Here is an 18,653-nt window from a genome sequence, read left to right as displayed (position 1 = left end):
AGATGGAGGAATAGGCAGAGAAACCGGGGAAAGAATATTCAGATTGCATTCCAAGATCCTTGGCAAAAAGAATAGAATAGGCTCCATTCATGTCACTGCTGTCACCCCCAAATCCTTGCTTTCTACCACTATGACAGAGCCAAGTCCTTCAGTGACCTACTGCTAGAGTTGTGGCACCACCTAATGGCTGAAACTGAAAACATTCTCAAAGGAATGCCCCTGGCGAAATAGAGGCAGGTATCTGTCCAAGAAAGGAAAGGAGGCCCAGAAGCCAAACCTACCCACAGTCAAAGCCTTCTTCTGCATTTTCTCTTAGCCAAGAGCTATCCGTTCTAGTTAAATCATTTGTATGATAGCATGTTCAAGCACTGCAAGTTTATTCAATGGACCAGACACTAAGTAAAATGGAGACTACTGGAGAGCTAAACCCCACAGCCAGGTCACTTACTCGCCAACAAGCCATTCCTAAAAAAAATCTCTCACAGGACTTGGAACTATCCTGAGATATGTTACTCAATGTCCTGGAGGAATTCAGTGTGATAATGGTGACAAAGAAGGAGCAGGAAAAGCAAACAACAAATGGGAACTTGTCCCTGCATATTTACATTCCACTGTGTATGCAGAAAGGTTCACAGAGTAACTCAGAGAAGTCAGGACATGATGACGGTGGCCTCCTTCCTTGTCACCTCAGGAGCTGGTGCGAATGTCCAGCTCTTGCCTCTTAGCACATTTTAAGGGTCAGCCTATGGGACCTAGAGCAAAGCAAGAGTGTTGGTGGTTCTCCTGGAACTGGGGAACAGGTATTTTCCTGGAGAGGTGAACAGGTGGATGGACTCTAACACCTCGAGCTGGACTCCAGATGAGGCATGTGAAGGGGAGAAAGAGGGGGTAAGCAGACCGCCTGGAGGTATTGTCTGAGGTACACTGATCAAGATGCATTGTATTTATAATAAACTGCCTTGTTAAATGGCAGCTCCTTTGTATAATTATCTATATAATTTGTACAACTATCCATATAATTGATTTTTAAGAAATGAGGAAGAATTTACTGGAATAAATCAAAATTCATGAATACGAATCAAAAGGCTCTTTTTTTCTTTTTCTATTTTTTGGGGGGAGGCAGTTGGCCATGAGCGGAAGAGCTAGCTTCCAACTGCGATCCTCAGATCTCACCCACTGGCCCCCACCCTGCACTTGGCTCAAAAGGCTCTTTTTAGTAAATGAGAATGTTTGTTTAGAAAGTAACTACCTTGAAATATCCTGAATTCCTCTGAGGTGAGCCCTGGGGAAAGCTTCATCGAAAATTCTGATGGACTACAAGGTTCAGAAATCTTTCCTACACATATTTGTTTCACCTAATTTTTAAGTGACATTAATTTTGATTCCCATTCCTGCATGAAATCTTCTTATTATCAACCACTATAAGATGCCCAGCTTTCTAAAAATTGAGAACCCACAATCGCCTAATACCTATATTTTCTAAAAGTCTAATAGTGCTAAGTTAAAGAAATGGGGAAATGTCACCAGTTAGGCAAATAATGGATGCTTTGTTTTCAGATATCGTTAAGAGAAACAGCCACTGGGGCTGGGAGTTTGGCCTAGTGGTAGAGTGTCTGCTTAGCATGCACGAAGACCCAGGTTCAAGTCCTCAATACCACATACATAGAAAAAGCCAGAAGTGTTATGGCTCAAGTAGTAGAGCTCTAGCCTTGAGAAAGCCCAAGGTCAATGCTTATGCCCTGAGTTCAAGCCAGGACTGGTAAGAGAGCAGGGAGCTCCTCGTGAAGGCTCATTGTTACTGAATATAAATACTCAAAGGGGAGAAAAAAAGTACCTTCATATATAATCTACACTGGGGATGCAAATTGGAGAGAAACATACACCAAAGGATTTGCATTTAATCAAATCTAAAGCAAGTTATTTCAAAAGCATCCCTACCGCATCCAGAAGGCTTTCCCAGGCTGAGCTCAGAATATCAGCACCCCTCACTAAGGGCCTCATCCAGAATGGAAAGTGGTAAGTCGAGGGCAATTGTGACTTAAAATTTTTTTCAGTAATTCTAACTTTTATTTTTGATATGACAATTGTAACATAAAGTAAAAGTAAAAAGGAAATAGCATTAACTTTGGCTAGGTCATTTATTTATTTGTTTGTTTGTTCATACAAACAGAAAGCAGTTATGTAACACTCGTAGCAACATTTTTATAATACTAGTTGTGCTTAGTAATTGTTAGATTTTATTTTCTTACGCTGAGTTTAGGTAGGCACGTATTCTGAAAGATTGACTTTATTGAACAGTGTTTTTGTAAAATGATTATCTGTATATTAACACATTCTTTTGGGAGTTTATAAAAAGTACGTTAAATATGACAACACCTGCTAAGTCCTGAATTTAGCAGGAGTTACAGTTCCATAGTTTTCTAGAACTTAGAACTTTTCTCATCCAGGCATCTGACTTTAGGTTTTTAAGGTTTTACATCAAGGACATTCCATTAGCAACAGGGTAAGGAACACACTGAGGTGTTATTTCATGAATTCACAATATGCCTTAACCATTTTACTTATCCTAATAAAGCTAAGTGCCTTAAAAGGCAAGATAGAGTAAAATCCCACCTGTTTGGAATCAAATTTGAAATATAGACATTAGCATTTTAGATGCTGTAATAAAGGTTGATGAAAGAAATAGTTCAAAAACAATGTCTTATAAAGTACCATGAAAAAACAATTGATAATAAAAAGAAAAAACACATCTATCCAAAGCCTAATCTCAAGAGATAAAAGATAGTTAAAGCTGTAAGAGCATTTTTTGCCTTAACCAAGGCAAAAATGACCTGGTTATAGGCAAGTATATCATTTTGGTGATCCAGCTCTGTGGCTTAACAGGTGGAAAGAGAGGGGAGGTAGAGAGAGGCTGTGGACAAATCAAACGTTAACAAAAATCCTAAAATGTTGCTAAACGTTACATTAGTGTTTAGTCTTTATTTCGAGTTTAATATTTCATAGGTAGTATGTATATTATATATATATTTCTGCCTAATAATTTGAATACGTCAAGGTGAAGTTGATGAACTTGGATACTCCATGTTGCATTTCCTTATATCTCCTCTAATATGCCACCTCCCAAGTTCAGAAGGGGAGCTACAAATGCTGAGTTTTCTGTTTCGTGTGGAGCTGGTAGCATCAGTTTCTGGACAGTATCTGCCTTTCCCTCAGTGAGGGGTTCACACCTGCAGAAAGGTTCACAGAGTGAAGCAGGATTGTACAGTGGGGAGCAGGGTACCACAGGACCAGAGCAGTCCCCTAAGCCAGCTGATGACCCTACATAGCTTCATTTTATCACTGTGCCGGAAATTAATTCTTGGAGCTTCTTTGACAGACAGAGAGGGAACAAATGAGCAAGTTCTCCATTAGTAATCCATTGTTCGAGATCTCATCCTGTTCTATCATGATCTACTGACTGATGTCATAAAGGACAAATTCAGAGGGGTGACATCTGCTATCTTCATTGTCCCACTGTCAAACCAGGGCTTTTTTTTTCATTACTGAAGTTAAGTGATAGTTTTGGTTTTCTGGGTTTTTTTTGTTTCATATAATCTCATTATTCCTTTGCCTTATGTCACAAAATGTTATAAAAAATAATAAAAATCAGAATGTTTCAAGATGACTGCCAGTGGTTCAAAGCTGTGCAGGAGGCTGAGCTCCTAAGATAGCTGTTCAAAGCCAGCCCGGGCAGGAAAGATTTTTATCTCCAATGAATCACCAAAAATCCAGAAATTGAGCTGTGGCTCATAGAGGTAGAGAGCTAGCCTTAAGCACAAAAGCACAGAGACAGCGTCCAGGCCCTGAGTGCAAGCCCTGGGCCTGGCACCAAAAACTAAAACAAAAGAAAGAAAGAAAGGATGTGGGCCAGGAGTTTGGCCTAAATGGTAGAGTGCTTGCCTAGCATGAATTAAGTGCTGGGTTCAATTCCTTGGTACCACGTATACAGAAAAAGGCAGAAGTGGTGCTATGGCTCAAGTGGTAGACTGCTTGCCTTAAGAAAGCTCAAGGACACTGCCAAGGCTCTGAGTTCAAGCTCCAGGACTGGCAAAAAAATGGAAAGAAAAAGAAAAAAAGAATGTGTTTCAAATACCACAAATATACTTCACATTGGATAACTAAAAATGTGTTAGAAGTCACCTATATTTTAAAGACTAAATAAAGTTCAGAGTAAAGGGAGGTTGAGATGATAGAACAAATGTTCAATTTTTCAAAAAAAAAAAAAGCCAAACAAACAGTATTACGGCAACAGCGCCATGAAATCGACTATGGAGCAGATACTCCAACAGAAAGGAGAAAAGCAGATGTGACTGGCACAATTTACTGTCTATCCAATCACAGTCCAGCACTGCCTTTCCTCCCCCAAATTCAAGAGGAGAGATGGATTCCTATTGTGAAATTTGCTTGTGCTTTCTCTCCGGAAACACTTGCTTTTGTTTTCTCAACAACTGATCTGAATGTAAGTCTGTACCTAGAGTATTTGAATAAAAAACTCTTTAGCTCTCTGCTAGTGTGTGCAGGTGTGGAGTTCAAATAGACACATGCACAGGGAAAAAAGAATAGGCGTAGGGATACTCATAGTACTTTTGAACTCTAAATGTATGACTTCCGATGACAGAGAGAGAGCGATAGAGAGGAATGGAGGGAGAAAGGGAGGGAAAGAAGAGAGGAAGGGAGGGAGGGAGGGGAGATTGGCTTCCACAATCCTCAATCCATGAAGAATAACACACACACACACACACACACACACACACACACACACACATTAGTTCATTTTCTTTGCTACTATCAAATGTAGACACTTCCTACATTACTGCTTGGATTGTGATACATTTCCTTTTCTTGCCTTCCATGCTGCATGAAGACCCAAAGAAAGGGTTCCATCTCTTTCACTTACAAAACTATTCTTCACAAAGTTCTAAAGAGCCTCGTCTTTCTCAGCTCTCTGGTCTTTTTTGTTTTTATGTGTCTCAACTTCTCTACAGGACTGCATTTATTGAGCAACTATTAGATGGCACCACTAGTTATCCCTTTTTCTCTATATTCCCTCTTGCTTTCATCTCCCTGATGCTTTGATTCTAGGACACAACTAATTCCTGGACTCTCCTGTCCAACCTCTCTCACAGGAATCCTTTCCGGCCCATCTTTAGCCAATAGGAATCAGGATTACAGTCATTTCCCAAGACTTAGTGCCTGAATTTATTTTTCCTATTTATTTTTTTAATTATCATTAACTGGTTATATGAAATGACTTCAATTCAGCATGTCAGAATACACATCTTGATACTCTCATTGCAAAATTCCCTTTAAAGACCTTTATGCCCAGAGCTGTAATTATCATCTTTTGAAAGATGTTTCTTAGAAATGTAGTTCTAACCCTGGTCCTGGTTTTCATTCTGGGAAAGAATATCCTATAGAATACTTTTAGTTTTATTTGATTATGTCCCTGAAACTTCAAAGTCAACATATTCAAAACAGAATTCTTCTTTCACTATCAAAACCAACTCCTTTCTCTGTCCTCTTGATTATTTTTCTTGGTATTCCCAAGTGTGTGTATATATGTTATTACATATGTGACTGTATGCTGTGTGTGTGTTCCTTTGAAAAGACACTTAAATATACCCTTTCTTTGTCATTTTATACATTTTGGCTTAGCATCTGTTTGGAAATTTTCACTCTCTCTGCTTCTTTATACTTGACCCATCTAGATAATTTTGTTGTAACGAATGAGAGAATAATGAGGGAAGAGGGTAGAGAGGTATAAATCTGATCAGAATACAGTATATGCATGTATAAAATATCACAACAAAGCTCCTGTGAGCAATCATTACACACTAAATAAAAACAAAACAGATATGAGGAAAAGAGAAACAACAACAGCAATGCTAAAAGTACAAAATAAGAGACAAAGAGTACAGAAAGGATGGCTAGTGAGCTCTGGATCCCAGCAATTAGGATGAGGTGGTTACCCACCAAGACAAGGAAGACAAAGACAAAGAAGAAAACGAAAAAAATATGAAAATAAAAATAATAAAACAAATGTGAAAGGGGAAATGATGTTCTGAGTTGGACATGCAGAACTTGAGATGTCTAGATGTGAGAGGGCAGATAGACCCTTTAGTCTACAGTCCAGGTCACAACTGGAGTTGTTTGTGTCTGTTTGAAATTCATCTATATAGCAATGGAAGGACATCTAGCAATTCAGTCTTACCAGTTCCTTGTTCCTGCCTCCCAGTATCTTTATTTATTTATTTTTTTGTCAATGGTGGGGCTTGAACTCTAGGCCTGGACATTGTCCCTGAGTTCTTCAGCTCAAGGCTACCACCATACCCCCTGAACCATAGCCCCACTTCCAGTTTTCTGGTGGTTAATTGGAGATAAGAGTTTCACAGACTTTAGTGCCCAGGCTGGCTTTGAACCTTGATCCTCAGATCTCAGCCTCCTGAGTAGGTAGGATTACAGGTGTGAGCCACCGTGCCTGGCTGCATCTTTATGTTCGATTACAAATGCCTTCTGTCCATGGGCTGTCTCCCTCCTTGCCTATTTACATCTAAATCCAGCCCAAGGCCTATTCCCTCCCACAGAATTGTCCTCAGCCCTCCAAGATGTCCTCTGCTCCCTCCCTTACTCAAACATGAAAAAGCTGTTTCTCTCACTAAAATAGTATATCTTTGAGGACATATACTGAGTGTCACAGGGCCTGTGGCATGTAGCCCCATACTTTATCCTGATGAGATAGATTATTTTATAACAAAACTTCAAAAGTTTTGATCTGATTAGCTCCCATCTGTGAACTTGACTCCTCTATGAATAACCCTGTGGGTATGTGTTCCAACTTAATTTAGAATAGGTGCATTTCCCACCCTTGCCCCAGGTTTTTTGGTATATACATAAAGCTTAAGTGGCTAAGTCAGACAAAAATCATGAACTAAAAAGCTCTTCAAAGACAGAGAAAGACAACACTCAGCCCGCTTCCATATCCTGTCCCAGTCTATGCATTCCATCAATCACCCAGATCTCTATCCTGGGACAACAAGATGGTCACAATTAGAACTGCACACACACACACACACACACACACACACACACACACACACACACACACACACACACACACACCATGTCACTACTCATATCTACAGTGATGGTTCTCAAACTTCAGAGCACAAGAGAATTACCTCAAATGCCAAGTGCCACTCCCAGGATTTCTGACTCAGTACTCTGAATTGGGGCCTGAGAATTTGCCTTCCTAACAAGTTCCAGCCACCACTAAGATTGAAGGTACAGGGATGACACACTGAGAATCACTGCTATGCATTCTCCATTTGACCTGGCTTTCTGGTTTGATGCTTGCCTTGTTCCAACCTTTAATATCTGAGTTTAGCTCCTGCTCCAGGCTGCTTGATGTAAACTCCAAAGCTGTCTTAGTCATGGCTATACCACCCTAATTCCATCCTGCTTTATTCCATTCTGAGGCTGAGGACCAACATGTGCCCCCCAACTCCTCTGCCCTACTAACGCATCCTTAATTCTCTCTTACCCACTAATACTTAGTTACAAAAACATAGGCAAACTTTCTTTGCCACTGTAATTCTTTTCAGTTATCACCCAGTCTCCTGTGTCCTTCTTATTTGTTTTTATTTTTTGTGCTGCTCCTGGGGCTTGAACTCAGGGCCTGGGCCCTGTCCCTGAGTTCTTTTTGCTTAAGGCTGGCTCTCCATCACTTGGAGCCATGGCACCACTTGCAGTTTTCTGGAGGTGAATTGAAGAGAAAAGTCTCATAGACGTTCCTGCCCAGGCCAATTACAAACCGCAATTCTCAGATCTCAGCCTCCTGAGTAGGATTACAGGCATGATCCGTGGACATTCCGCTTGCTCCTTTTATTACTCGAACTTCTTCAAGAAGTCGTCTCTCTCCTACTTCCTTCCTTGATATTGTCATCTGGCTTCTATCTACCTGGCAAAGGTCAGCATCCACTGCTGAACTAGAACCAGTAGATGCTTTCTTGTCTGTATCTTCCTGGACCATTCCATCGTACCTGACACTTTCCCTTTCTGGAAATCTCTTCCCCTGAATTCTAGATAGCATAGTCCCACAATTCTACCTGGCTCCTCCTACCAGTCTTTGCCACCGGGTTCTTTCTTCCTTCTCCAACACCTTTCAAATGTGAATGAATGCATCTCATACTTCCAATCGTTAATCACTAAATCCAGCCCTTCTGAACCAGTGTGTCAGAACTGGGTGCTAGAGGTATTCTCACTCATAGGCCTATTTATTTCTGATACCAGGCACTTGCAATGTTTTCTCTACACCCTCAAGAGATTATCTCCTCTTTCCTGGTTTCATTATCTTTCCCACCATGCAGCTGAAACTCGGGTATTAGGGCATCTAGAGAATCTCTCTAAAGCTTCCACATCTAAATAATTTTCGTATGTATGGCCCCCGTCTGTCTGCTCTGCTTCCACTACTCAGACTCCATAACCTCTGGTCTGAATTCTTCCCGAATCCTCCTGAATGATATCCCTGTGGTTTGGAGATTTCCAAATCCCTCTTCCACACAGCTGCCTGAAGAGTCTATCTGAAATGCAAATCTAACCACACCACTCCCTTGCTTAAGAGTCACCAGATGCTCATTGCTAACAGGATGAGGTCTGAGTCCCGGTGTACCAGAAGCATCATGGTGGGATGTTACTTGTTTTCCCATTCTCCCTCCCTGCCACTTCTTCCCTCATACTTCTCTCTTCTCACACCAGGCCTTTACCTATGTTGTCCTCAATACCTAGCCATCTTGCCCATCTTTAGCCTCAGCTCGAGTATCCCCTTGTTCTTCCTGACTTTTTCTCAGCTCCAATAAGGAAGTAATGTGTTCTCTATCTCTCCGAATATCCCAGGCATATTTCAGTGATTGTATCAGGCTCATTTGTGCTGTATTTATTTTTTTTTACTATTTCTTGCCGCTAGATTTCTTGTTGTTTTGTATTCCATTGAGGCACAGAAAATAGTCAATAATGAACTGATGAATAAACAATGCCTTTGGCTTTTCCATTTTTTTAAATCAAAAGCTAAGCTTCCTACTTGGTTCTAGAAGTAACACTGAAGATTCTTTCTGAGTAAGTCTCAAGTTGTTATGCTGGAGAGACTGACATGGGTCAAGCCTCTTTGCTTAAAAAGCATACTGGCCATATCCTGTCAATAGTAGACTAAAAGGACTAGTTGAAAATAATTTTGTTTTTCTAGATTCAGGTGGCACATAGTTTTACTTAAGTAACTTGCTTTCAGATCTAGATATTTTTCCCCTGTCTTCATATTAGACAAAAGGTGTGGTCTATGAACATTAGTGTCTTCAATGCATTTTCATACACACGGGGTCATTTTTCCTCATACACCTCTAAAGATAACCAAGACAAAATTACACCCATTTTCTACATGAAGGACACAGTGGGGAATGACTACGGTTTTTCCCAGGTCGGGAACTAGCAGACAGCACTGGACTCCAGCAAGCTCCGGGCCACTATACCACCTAGCCTACGCCTGAGGCCTTCATTTCTCCCCTCATTTCCTTCCTTCCTTACAGTTCTGTTACAACACAATTTGATTTCCATGTCAAATATATCCTAGGCTGTCTATAAAATCAATCAGATTATAGCATTCTTTTGATTCTATGCCTCAAACCCATTTACATGTGCATATTCTGCCATCCACATGGATGCCAAATTCTGTCACGGTACATTTGAGAGAAAGCCAGCAACACTTCAATTAAAATGGACTGGCAGAAGCCATCCCATCTACTGCAGAGCAACACTATCAGAGTTTTAAAGTAACTTACAGTTACTAGCTCAACCACCAACTCTGTACTTGAATACTTTCTAGGATAATCTGAACAAAAGGTTCTTTGGGAGTGGGGAGTCATGGAGCCTGAAATCTAGGCCTGGGCACTGTCCCCGAGCTCTTCAGCTCAAAACTAGTGCACTACCACTGTGAGCCATAGAACCACCTTCTGTTTTCCAGTAGTTAACTGGAGATAAGAGTCTCACAGACTTTCCTGCCTGGGCTGGCTTCAAACTGTGATCCTCAGATCTCAGCCTGCTGAACAGCTAGGTTTATAGGCACAAGCAACCAGCACCCAGCTACCCCATCTACTTCTGACTGTGATTCTTCCATTTGCTTAAGTCCCAGGAGATTACAGCAAACGTGTGTACCAGGGCGTGAGAGTCAAGCACACTGTCAAAGATCTCCTGGCAGAAAAACGATCCAGGCAGACAAGTAACTCCAGGTACAATGTAAGTCCCAATGCAATACATCTTAAATTATTAAGGGTTTGTGTTTGCTCTTGCAAGTCAGCTGTCTGCTCTCTTCCTTTATCTACATGCCAGTCTTGCACTTACTGCATCTGATCTTCCTTTGTCTGGCACATACAATAGAAATACTTTGATTTTTCATTTCTCCCCACCATGAACAATCTTTTTCTGCTGTGCACACCCCCATTGAGATTCTCTGGCCTCTCATCTAGGGATGCCAATGTTGGTGCTTGAACATACTCCTAAGACCCTCTTGACCCTATTTTACCCTGGCTTTCAGATCCATTTTTGGAAAAGTGCTTATATAATCATCCAGATGCTACTGATAACATGCTTCAGAAAATAGAATTTGTGTTTCCTCAAAACTATGTATGACATACATCAATGCTAGCTTTCTTCTTGGCAAAGAAGCCTGATGGACTGGACTAAAGTGAGCAGAGAAGGAGCCACCACTCTGCAAGTTAAGTCACTTGACTTCTCTGGACTCAAAATGACCCCTGGAGGTCCTTCTGATATTAAAAATCAGACTGTTATCAACACTGTGGCCTACTGGTTAGCTATAGGCTATGTTCCATGAACTCTGTGGGCCTACTGGATGATTACACCAGCAAGTGGCGGTGTGAAGATGATGTACTTTGACTGAGTTAACAGAGACTCCGTTTGTATGCATAATGCTAACCATCGGGCACATTGGATGCTAAACCCAACAACATTAACATTGCAAAAACATTATTGCTGTCATGTACAAAATCAGATTTAAAAAAAATCCTAGTAGATGATTTGAGTCTCAATTCCCCGTCTGTCATCTAGCTCCAATGTACACTGAACATTTAAGGAGTTGTAGCCAAGACCGCTACTGATTCAAGAATGGCAAGAGTATATGGTTATCAAGATCAGTAAATGGCCACCTATGCTACTAAGTGGAATGGGAACTGGGTACCTACAGTCACATACAGCATCTAGTGCGGCCCTGACAGAGCAGGGTCCAGCTTTCTCCAGGGACTGCTGAGAATGTTGGCATTACGTTCAGCACTGCTCTGGTAACAAACTCCTGGCATACACACAATTCCAGTGGATCAACTCCAAATTCTATTTCTTTATCCAAGAACACCTGTTGTTGCACATTTTTCTATTCTCTTTCCTTTAAAAACCATTTCTACTCATCTAGTTCAACACCCAGAGATAAGCTGATACACAGAAATCTGAATAGCTGGCTCTTTGTCTGCCCCTCTGTCAGTGTTTCTACTGATGTCGGCTCAGAAGCATCTGGGGTGCGTGTGTGTGTGTGTGTGTGTGTGTGTGTGTGTGTGTGTGTGTTACAAATGCCATTATGACATTAAAAGCCTTGTCTCCTGAAAGGGAAAAAGTAGAGAGAGTATAGTGTCTGTTCAAAAAAAGAAAGAAAGAAAGAACCATAATCTTCAGTAGGATTTCACACAATTGCTTGGTTAATCATGACTACAACTATCAATAAAACATAAATTGAATTTTGATTAGAAAGCTCCAGGCAAATTAGCAGTTGGAAAGATGAGAATCAGAGGTCAAGAAGTAGCAGCTCTTGTATTTTCTCGGTATGAACAAGGACATAACACACAGTGCCAGTTGTCAATATCTAAATACAAATAATAAAGCTCTATGGATATATTTTTTTCTTCATTTACCCAATATGGCTTCTTGCCCAAAGTCTGTAACAGCTGATATATTGACAGCTGGGTCTAGATTCCATGTCTACTGGCAAGAGTTATTAGGTTTAGGGTCTAGGAGGCAGGGCAGGAGTGAAGACATGCTCATCTTGTCACTTTTCACAGGCTTGTGGGATGAATTCTACATGTTGCCATTGGAAAATATTTTCCACCAAATAAAGAGCTAGGGTCCAAGACTCACAACACAGCCAAGGTTCTTATCTCTACCCGGAGAAGAACTGGCTGTGCAATTGCTCTTGGCCTGGTGACTCTTACTGAGAAAATGGCTACAAGAAATGTGGAGCTTAATGATATGATCTGTCATTAAACACCAATTAATCTGATGGGAGGCAAAAATAGTTAACACATGGAAGATTGCAGGATGATAGAACTGAGTACAAGACTGAAGGCTAAAGACAAAAAGCCTGGCATTATAGCTAATGAGATACGAAGCCTGCTATGATATTTATGTGAGAACAGTCTATATACAATGTACTTGCCCATGTGTTATCTCATTTCATGGATCCCCGGACCTGTGAAATTGACAGGAACTGGCTCCTATTTTACAGAGGAGGAAGTTGAGAACAGGAGAACTGATGTGGTTGCTTCTAAGCTACACAGGTAGCTAGTTGCAGATTTTCTGATCCCTAACTCCATATTTAAAAAGAAAGATCAGTGTGCACTAAAGTTGCATAATCTGATAAATGCAAATGACAGAGAAGGGGTGAGGCAGGGTGGGGGGGTTACGCTATAGAGAAAGTAGTAGGACAAGAAAGGTACAAAGAAGTTGAAGCTGGGGCAGTGACTTTGAGCATAAAGTCCATAGGTCATACAAACACATTCTTAATCCTTCCTTCCTGACATATGCCTAATATCTCAATGTTAGTGTCTGATCTCATCCTCACTTCAATCATCTTTGAAATTTGAGTGAGAAATGCAACACATCTCAACATAGGAGTAATCTGGTCTTCAAGCATCTCTATGAATCCTCATCATTTCACAGGCCGACCCTCACGGGGTTCTAAGATGACCTCTTCCTTTTCCTATGAGTGCACTGGAGGCCATGTACCTAATACCTCAGCTAAGTGCAGGTGGAAAAGCCATCCGCATATGATGTGTTCAGATTCTTCTTATGACAAAGACCAACTATGCAGTTTTTATGAAAGCATCTTATGTTGCTCTAAAACAAAACTGATCCCCTCTCCCCGAAAAATCTCTTTTCCAATCCTAGGAGCACAATGCATATTGCCTTATGTGGCAAAACTAGTGATTTTGAGAGGAGGTCCTTCCTTACCCTAGATTTCCTGGCTGGGCACTCCGTGGAATCACATGCATCCCTAGTACAGGGAAGTTCTGAGAAAGAAACACATGCACACCCAAAGAGAGGAGAAGACAACAAGAGGAAGAAGGAGACCCAAACAAGCACTTCAGTAGAGGTTGCAGTGAGGAATCCTGGCAGCCACCAAATGCTGGAAAAGGCAGATTCTCCCTACAGCCACATGATACACCTAACCCAGTCAGATCCCCGACACACTGGAATTGGGCCTTTTAGAAATATGAGAGGATATAGTTGGATAGTTTGAAACCACCCTATTCATGACCGCTTGTGACAGAAGTTCTAGAAAACTCATCTACATGTGTGACAAGAACCAAGTCCACAGGGACAAGTGTGTTCTGGAAGTAATGACCAGAGACTGCACTCCTGCTCTGCTCTCTGGGACAACACTGACAACTATACAAAAAACAAGACGACTCATCTTCACCATAATTTCTCTCAGGAACATCTGGTTTTGATACCATGGAGGCATTTTCAAAGTCTTTGCAGAGGGAATTTTAAAGCAAAACAAATAAAAATCAGAAGTGATATTTTGGCAACCAATGAAAATTAAAACTGCTATATATACTCTAGGGGTAATTCGATAGCTTTACAAGCACTGTTGGATATACCTTTAAAAAAATCATAGCTATTCTTTTGTCCTTTTTCTCTTGTTTCTGTATTATGCTTTATTATATTTCTAGATCTGGCATATATATTCTTAGATCTTCTACCAGATGAAATTTGAAACACTCACTAATATCTAGTAGCAAAAAAAATATGCTCTTAAATGTCTTATAGCATGCTTTTGTATTTTATTATTCAAGTTCCATAAAAGCTAATCATTGAATTTCTTAAAAAAAAAATAACATCACAAAATTCTATCAACTCTGGGGCCGGGAGTTTGGCCTAGTGGTAGAGTGCTTGCCTAGCATTCACGAAGACCTGGGTTCAATTCCTCGGTACCCCACATACATAGCAAAAAGCCGGAAGTGGTGCTGAGGCTCAAGTGGTGGAGCTCTAGCCTTGAGAAAGCCCAAGGACAGTGCTCAAGCCCTGAGCCAAAGCCCAGGACTGGCAAAAAAAAAAAAATTCTATCAACTCTGTTATCTTATTGAAGAAAATAAACAAAAACTTAATAGACACAATTCTTCAGTGTTATTTTGAATTGCAGTAAACTTCCTATAGGCTATATTTCACTTTCTTTTTTGGCCAGTCCTGGGCTTGGCTCAGGGCCTAAGCACTGTCCTTGGGTTTTATCAAAGCTAGAGCTCTACCACTTGAGCCACAGCACCACTTTTGGCTTTTTCCTATGTATGTGGTACCGAGGAATCGAACCAGGATCTTCGTGCATGCTAGGCAAACACTCTACCACTAGGCCAAACTCCTGGCCCAGCTATTTTACTTTCTAATCAAATTTTTCCTAAGCAACCATAAGGAATCATTTAAAATCATTGTATACTCAACAAATGGCCTGGGAAGAAAATTTTAAAACTTGCTGAGTAGGAAATGAAAATCACTTTGATTTAAATGGAGAATGGGAAATAGGGCTGTGGCTCAATTGGTAGAGCACTAGCCTTGAGCAAAAAGAAGTCAGGGACAGCACGTAGGCCCAGAGTTCAGGACCCAAGACCTGCAAAAAAATTAAAAATGGAGAGGGGAGTGTACTGTTCATGAGAAACTCAAAATGAATTCAAATGTATTTTTTATGAATTTATGGGCATCATAAAAACTCTCATTCTCTTATTCAGCAAAATACTACAGTCAAGTTGTGTGTGATGGGTGGCTCATGTTATTCAGTAGTTAGATATTGGGAGGATCCTAGTTCAAGGCCAGCCTGGGCAAAAACCTAATAAAATAACAAGACTCAGCAGACAAACCAGATATTGTGGCACATGCCTATAATCTCAGCTATGTAGAACACACAGGTAAGAGGATTACAGTCCCAGACTTCCCGCGCCCAAAGAAATATAAGACATGCCAGGCACAGTGGCTCATACCTGTCCTCCTAGCTAGCTACTCAGGGGCTGAGATCTGAGCATCAAGATTCAAATCCGGCCCAGACACTAAAGACCGTGAGACTCTTACCTCTAACCACTGGAAAACAGGAAGTGGCTCTGTGGCTCAAGGGGTGGGGTGGTAGCCTTGAGCTGAAGAGCTCAGGATCAATGTCCAGGTCCAGAGTTCAAGCCCTATAACTGAAAACAAAAATTATGTAAGACCCTATTTGAAAAATAACTTAAAGCAAAAGATTGCATGGCCCAAATGGTAGAGTGCTTACTTACCAAGTGCAAACTCCATATTCAAACCCCAGTACTGCCAAAGGAACTCAACTATGTTATTTTACTCTTGTTATAAAACTTTAACAATAGAACAACAGTAGCAGAATAATATAGTAACAATAGCAAAATAGAGGCCTAAGTTCCTTTAAAATTAACATTTTATATTAACACAAAGAAAAATAACTAAGGATTTCCGGCTTTGGCTTTGAAAGCTTAAACTGAGGGAAATGTGTGAGGAGAAATATTCCAAGGAGGAAATTAGTTAGATGACATAACCTTGGCTTATACATAGCATATAGGCACACAGCAACATTTACTTCCACATGTGCGGAATCTTTCATACCAATATCGGAATGTGTATTTCTCAAATTATCCTGCTGTTTAGATTAGCTGCTTAAAGCGTATGTCAAGAACATGTAGCATAAGACCATACTGTCAGCTGGAATCCTTGGCTAAGAATTTATGCTCATTATTTTTGGAGGGTAACCATTGTAAGTAGCGGGCGAGAAGCGTGACCATTGTTGCTATTTGAGGGGAAAACTTGAAGGAACAGAAGGTAAACGGGTGTTGCATGCTGTCTTTATGGCGGGCGGTTATTGACATTGTTTGATCTTTGCTGAGAAGGGGGCAAATTCTAACTGTAGAGCAGATGTACACTGGCTAGCTCAGTTCCTAGGAACTCCTCGCTGTTTGGAGGTTTGTTTAGTTACACATCCAGCTGCTGTTTTGCTGCTTGGATCACGTGTACATTTCATTGACCTCTGTCATGTCCAGATCTGTGATTTGCCTTCAGACTTACTGTGAAGTATCACAAAACAAGTACATAATTGGAAACTGGATGTTAGATCATCTTAAAGTTGGTTTGTTTTATATTTTTATATTTTTTGACTACTCTGAAACTTTGGGAAATACATTGCAGATATCATCTCTCCTACTCCAGAGGGAAACTGCTTTGACTTTAATCTTTTTGCACCCCTTACTGTGACCCTAAATTGTCCAGGGTAACTCTCCTTTCTCCTCAGAGATTCTGATTTCTTGTTAGTAAAAGTAGAGTCGACAGCCAAGAGCTGGTGGCTCATATCTGTACTCCTAGCTATTCAGGATCAAGGTTCAGAGACAGCCAGGGCAGGGAAGTCTGTGAGATTCTTACCTCCAGTTAACTACCAGAAATCTGGAAGTGATGCTGTGGCTCACTTAAAAGGCAATAAAGCTCGGAGACCACACCCAGGCCATGAGTTCAAGTCCCACAACCAACAAGAACAAAAAATAGAGCTGAACTATCTCTTTAAGATTCCTCTCAACACATTATTATTATTATTATTATTATTATTATTATTATTACTACTACTACTACTACTATTTTGCCAGTCCTGGGGCTTGAGCTTAGTGTCTGGGCATTGTCCCTGAGCTTTTTGTGCTCAAGGCTAGCACTCTATCATTTGAGTCCCAGCTCCACTTTTAGCTTTTTTGGTAGTTAATCGGACATAAGAATCTCATGGACTTTTCTGTTCTGGCTGGCTTAAAATTGCAATTCTCAGATCTCAGCCTCCTGAGTATTAGGATTACAGATGTAAATTACTGGCACTCAGCAGTATTCATTATATCTGAGGTTTACAACATGATGCAGTGGGAAACTAGACCTGATCAATTTCTCATTTCCTTCTAACAGACTGAAGTCTGTCTTCCTCATTCCTACCCCTCCTGGACCTCTGGGGTTGTATGTCTCCCAGGCCCACCTTCTCAGCATGACACCTTCAGACCCAAACTCACAGCATGGCTCCGACTTTGTGGAAACCTCCCATAGCCCATTTCTTTCTGACCTTCTCTCCCTGCCTTTACACCCACCTGCTGTGAAGAGTGGTGACCACTACTCCAATCTGAGGGACTGGCATTCTGTAACACACTCCTGGGTCTGGCAGTCAGATGCCCACTTTGCCCACTTGAGGAGACATGAGCTGTGTCAGCTTCCACTTGAGGGTTGGAAAGATTTCTGAACCCAGTACACACAGTGCTTCCTAGCCCGGTTCTTTCTTATCTCTACTGGCTCAACCCACTGATACTCCTCTATCTCCCACAGGGCCAGAATTCTCTTATATATATCAGATACATAGATATATATTCTCCTATATATTTATACATACCTAAGCACCTGATCATACTCTAAACAAAGAAAGTCATCAATGAAAAGGAAGGGAGATTTCCCTGTGCTATTGCCTTCTTGTGAAAGTACAGGGGAAGGAAGATCATCAATATTGTCATTTTCTAGTAGGGTTCCATACTAAAGATTGATTGAAGATCTTTTTAATAGAGAAAGCTATCATTCTTAAGATATATACCCCCAAAATACTAAAATGTGGACATTTTATACATGACTCTAATTCTTTATGCTATTCTAGTTGTTATGCCAACCAACCTGTGAAAGGCCAATTAAAAAAAAACAGTAGTGATATAATTACATTTACAAATTCATTTCAGATGCCTTAAATCTGAGGGATTTTTTTTGGGGGGTTGGCGCTGGCCATACATTAAACTCAAAGAAGAAATCAAAGCTCTGATCGTACTGCAGATCTAAGAACACGGTAGCAGTGATTGGAAAAAGGATAACCTTTGGACTGAGGCACTCTAACTTTGAGATGTATGGGAGAATAAACTTCAGGCCACCTCTGAGTAGCTAAGAATGAAAGGTGTGAACCACCTGTGCCCAGCTACCTGTATTTATAAGGTTATTGATAAAGGAAGCCATGTCTACTCTGGGAGAATCCTCCATACAGATGCACACACACACACACACACACACACACACACACACACACATATATGCACAGGCGCATGCGTACACACACACACACACACACTTTCTGCTCATCCGCAAGGCATCATCCTCATCCTCTTTGCATATCTGGTTAACATTGCTAGCTTGCTTCTTGCATGAGCCTAGAAATAATCAAAAAAGGAAAACAATATTCTCTGCTTTGTAAACTCAAAATGCCTCTGTGTGAGTAAGGATACACACTATATCCTTGGCTTTCCTTTGAA

At 40.8% G+C, this 18,653-nt stretch overlaps 1 protein-coding gene across 1 annotated transcript in view; it reads left to right on the top strand.

Moving 5' to 3' along the window:
- The first annotated feature begins 2,006 nt into the window (after positions 1-2,006).
- Positions 2,007-18,653, top strand: part of Pou2af2 (POU class 2 homeobox associating factor 2) — a 34,175-nt gene continuing 17,528 nt past the window's right edge. Inside the window, exons 1-2 of the mRNA XM_090319808.1 lie at positions 2,007-2,016; positions 10,211-10,320. Coding sequence (XP_090175934.1) covers positions 2,007-2,016; positions 10,211-10,320 — 120 coding nt within the window. The remainder of the gene's footprint in view (positions 2,017-10,210; positions 10,321-18,653) is intronic.

Source organism: Megascapheus bottae, chromosome 27, assembly GCF_031878675.1.
Source record: "Megascapheus bottae isolate mThoBot1 chromosome 27, mThoBot2.hap1, whole genome shotgun sequence".
NCBI lineage: Eukaryota > Metazoa > Chordata > Mammalia > Rodentia > Geomyidae > Megascapheus > Megascapheus bottae.
Note: the sequence above shows the minus strand (reverse complement) of the source record. Positions and strands in the feature narration are given on the sequence as shown.